General features: G+C 54.6%; 1 protein-coding gene across 1 annotated transcript; it reads left to right on the top strand.

The window, feature by feature from the left end:
• The first annotated feature begins 270 nt into the window (after positions 1-270).
• Positions 271-3,235, top strand: MRPL28 (mitochondrial ribosomal protein L28). The gene is made up of 5 exons (XM_084763112.1): positions 271-628; positions 1,442-1,594; positions 2,021-2,155; positions 2,238-2,324; positions 2,839-3,235. Exons 1-5 carry the CDS (start codon positions 341-343, stop codon positions 2,947-2,949), a joined length of 774 nt encoding a protein of 257 aa, XP_084619238.1. The 5' UTR covers positions 271-340; the 3' UTR covers positions 2,950-3,235.
• Positions 3,236-4,562: the final 1,327 nt, after the last annotated feature.

The following is a 4,562-nucleotide window of genomic DNA, read 5'->3' as shown; positions in this document are numbered from 1 at the left end:
TGAGTGTTTTACTTGTGTGTGGTTTTTTGTTTGTTTCTTTTTCTTTTTCTTTTTCTTTCTTGCATCCCTGAAGGGAAAGGGAGGCTGGACCCAAGGTAGCAATTTGCCACAGGACTGCCAAAGCTGCTGGGGAACTCCTGAGCTGCACTTGGCAGACGGTGCCTTGAACCACTGCATTCTCAGCAGATAATTTTCCATGGTCCCTAAAGAAGGCGGAGGATTAGTTTAGATGGATGGGTGTTACTGCCAATCGGCAGTGAGCAAAGCTCCGCGTTTGGTGACGCTTTTCCGGTTCCGGAAGGAGCGGGCGCGTAACTCAGAGGAGTAGAAGGGTCTCGCAATGCCTCTGCACAAGTACCCTGTGCACCTGTGGCAGAAGCTGCGACTGCGGGAAGGCATCTACGCGCGCTTGCCTGCCCACTTCTTGCGCTCGCTGGAAGAAGAACGGACGCCGACCCCGGTACACTACAAACCTCACGGGGTCAAGTTCAAGATCAACCCCAAGAATGGGCAGCGCGAGCGCGTTGAGGACGTACCCATCCCAATTCACTATCCTCCAGAGTCCCAGCAGGGACTATGGGGTGGAGAGGGCTTAATTTTGGGCTACAGATACGCCAACAACGACAAGGTGGGTGCGGGCCATCTTGGCGGCTTTGCATGCTTTGCTGGGCAGGCTCTCCCCTGGGGGCTGCAGACCCTCAGCCTGGCCAACAAGCGTTCTGTTTACGGAACATGCTAACAACTGAAGCGGCGAGGGGTTGGAAAACTCCAGTGGCAACGTCTAGTGAGATCCTGAAGTGGTGTGGTCCTGATCAGCTACCCTTCAAAAGTCAGGATGGGCCGCGTCGTGGCGCACGCCTTTAATCCCAGCACTCCCGAGGCAGGCGGATCTCTTGAGTTCGACCGGCCTGGTCTACAAAGAGAGTCCACCAAAGCACACTTTGGCCACAGTGAGGGCTATTGCACAGAGAAACCCTGCCTCGAAAAACAAAACAAAACAGAAAAGGGATAGAGTAGGGCTGCGGTGGAGCGGGGTGGTAGCCTGCTCTCCTAGTGTACTTAAGAGCTTGGGTTCAAGTTCCCAGCCCCACAGAAGAGAAAATGAAGGATAGATTCGAGGCCAGTACTGAAGAGGCAGGAGAGGTGAAATCTGGTTGTTACCTGCCAGTTTCTATGAGCATTTGCCTAGTTCTTGTGACAGGACACCGTTCCACCTTCCACATAAAAATCACAGACAGATGCTCGCATCCGGACAGTTTACAAGGGGCAGAGCCTTATCTGGCCCGCGCCCCAGGAGCCTTTTGTAGCGGCAAGGGTTCTGTGGAGCCTCTGAGGAAGGGAGGGGGGGGGCAGGGCTCACATAGCCCAGCTCTCAGAAAGGTGCTTTGGGGCCCACTCGATCTGTAGGGAAACAGTCAACAGGTGTCTCTTGTACACTCAGCTCTCGGCGAGGGTGAAGAAAGTGTGGAAACCTCAGCTGTTCACTCGGGAGCTTTACAGTGAAATCCTGGACAAGACATTCACCGTGACTGTGACCATGAGGACCTTGGATCTCATTGACGAGGCCTATGGATTCGACTTCTATATCCTCAAGGCAAGCAGGGGTTAGTGCAGGAGAAGTCTTGTCGGACTCAAGGGGAGTGCAGAGCAGCATTGCATGGGGTTGGGTGGGGAGACATGGTTGTCAGGGTCGCCACTATAGGCCTTAGCAAAACTCCCGTGTATCGAGTCCTCTTTGGAGCAGCCCCAGTGGGCACTTTTCTGCCTTCAGAAAGGTCACTGGTTGTGAGCTGGTGATGTGACCAAGGAAGCTGAATGGTCGTAGCCACCTCTTGCCCTTCTCTTGGGGTTGCCTTGGGCCTGACCCATGTAGGCTGGGATGCTGATGCTTGATCCCAAGTTCTGCCTTGCTCTAGCTTAGGGCTGCCAGCAGCAAAAAGAGGAACTTGCAGGGCCAGCCGATGGGTTGGGTGGGTGAGAGTCTGCTGTAGCTCCCGGGCTTATGTGAATCTTCTGCCAGACCCCAAAGGAGGACCTGTGCTCCAAGTTTGGGATGGACTTGAAGCGAGGGATGCTGCTGAGGCTTGCTCGCCAGGACCCCCAGCTCCACCCTGATAACCCCGAGCGGAGAGCAGCCATCTATGACAAGTACAAGGTGAGTGTCCCCATCCTGCCTGCTGCTCCAGGCTTCTGGCCTGGCCCTGTGCCTCACGGAGCCCCTCCTTCTGCTCTCTCAGAGTTTTGTCATCCCTGAGGAGGAGGCTGAGTGGGTCGGCCTGACACTGGAGGAGGCTGTGGAGAAACAGAGGCTTCTGGAGGAAAAGGTGAGCTCTGGTGGTGTACTGGCCGACCACAGGTCGCTGAGGATGGGTGCTGGGTCGGAGGTGGAGGTGGGGGCCGCTTTGGAAAGAAAGACTAACACTTAGGGACTGCCACACCTATATCCTGACGAACAATTGGTTCCAGTTTCTTTGAGGAAGCATGGCATGCTTTGTCTCTCTCTTCCCGTTAATGCTCAGGGATCTTTGGCCCTGGGTACTTATTTGGCATCCCAGCATCCCTTAGGATCTTCCTTTTGTGTCTGTTTCCCAGGATAGTTGAGAGATTGTGATGGTTTCCAGTACAGGGAAGCCAGGGGTAGGCATGTGTCCCTTGGTGTCCACGAGAAAGCAGTCCTGTTCTCGTGGTTAGGCTGCCCTCCGGGATGGCAGGGGGTCTTCTGTGACTGTGCCCACCTCCAGCTCCTCTCCGTGTTCAGCCAGAGGCAGCTGTCTAGCACCCTCCTTAGAGCCCCATCCCTGGGCTACGTGGAGCCTTACCGTGAACTCTCCCCTTCAGGACCCTGTACCCCTGTTCAAGGTCTACGTAGAGGAGCTGGTCCAGCGGCTTCAGGAGCAGGTTCTGTCCAGGCCTGCAGTGGCGCAGAAGAGAGCCGGTGACCGCGCCTGACCACCGGCCTCAGCCTCCCCTATGGGCTTTTAGCGCTATGGACACAGTTGGGGTGGGCACAAGGACCACCTGTGGGGGAACCCCACTTGGCATGTGCTGACCACGCAGCACCTGTATGTAGTAGGCTTTTCAGAGAACCCTTCTGCGCCGGGACTCGTGGAGGTGTGGAGCGGAGCACATTGCTGTGCACACTGGTGAAGCCCAGGCAGCATTCTGGTTCTTGGGCTGGAGTAAGTAAAGTCTGAGGTAGTCTGAGCCACAGTAAAGTGTGTCAGTTCTCTTGGAAGTCTGGAATCCTGTGTCTTCTTGGCCTGGCCGTTCCTCTGTCCCAGAAACCCAGGTTGGACTGTTGACACTGACCAGCTGCTGCTGCTGCTGTCTCTGCTGAGCTGTGGAGACCAAGGTCTTCTTTGGTGGCTTATCGTCCTTAGGGAAAGGGTCCCTGGTGGATGAGGCATCAAGGACACAGCAAGTTGGATTACGCCCAGTATACGCCAGCTGGGGTCTGGTTCTGGCATTGGAAGGGTCTCTGCATTATGCCCTGAGGAGCTAAAAGGGGGAAGCTTCCTCCCCCGTGATGATGCAGGAGGGGGTGCCACGTGGACTTAAAGGCCATGACTTCAGCACCCCTATCCTTAACTGCTCCATTACTTGTGGTTGGTGCTATGGCTTGAGGCAGGAAGCCAGGCCAGTGACCTCAGCGCCTTTTTTTTTTTTTTTTTTTTTTTTGCCCTGAGAGCTGGGGGCTCGGAGGCATTGGCACTGAACCCATTCCTGTCTCTGGGAAGAACAGGGAGAGCCTACGGAGCTGTGGTTAGAGAAGATGAGGTGGTGGTGGGAGCCCAGCTCCCAGGGCTCCACACCAGGCTGGTGTAAAAGGGAGCATTAGGTTGCTGCTTGATTGGGTCTGGTCACTGACTGTGGGCCAATGGGATCCCTGATGGGGAGCAATAGGAGTGCCTGTGCTTGGCTGTGTTCGTGATGCCTACTCCAGAGCTGGCATGGAGCCCTTCCACCCATGTAAGAGGGCCCCACACAGGTACATAAAGATTAGGGCTGGCCTTGGAGTCAGAACCCAAGGGGTGTTCCCCAGGTCTCACTCTGTCTATGCTGGCCTCTCTGCCCCTGGATATCACATAATACTCTTGCTCTGTGGATAATTAATAGGCTAGCTTTTTGTTGTTGTTGTTGTTTTTTGAGACAGGGTCTCTCTGTGTAGGCTTGGCTGTCCTGGACTCACTTTGTAGACCAGGTTGGTCTCGAACTCACAGCGATCTACCTGCCTCTCCCTCACGAGTGCTGAGATTAAAGGCATGCACCACCACGCCCAGCTAGGTTAACATTTTGTGTGTGTGTGTGTGTGTGTACACGCACAGGCGGACACTTGCATGCGAAGCTTGCCATGGAGCGTGTGAAGGTCAGGGGACAATTTGTGGGAGTTGATTCTTTTACCTTGTGGATCTCAGGCCTGGGATCTGGCCATTAGGCTCGATGGCAAGTGCCCTTAAACCTAAACCAAACAATACTCAGCTACCTATCCCTTGATGTTCCCACAAGGCTCTACCTACTTGTTTGAAACATCAATATTATCCTCACATCACTGGCTTTTAATT

The sequence above is a fragment of the Acomys minous genome, assembly GCF_964271855.1.
Source record: "Acomys minous genome assembly, chromosome: 16".
Lineage (NCBI taxonomy): Eukaryota > Metazoa > Chordata > Mammalia > Rodentia > Muridae > Acomys > Acomys minous.
Note: the sequence above shows the minus strand (reverse complement) of the source record. Positions and strands in the feature narration are given on the sequence as shown.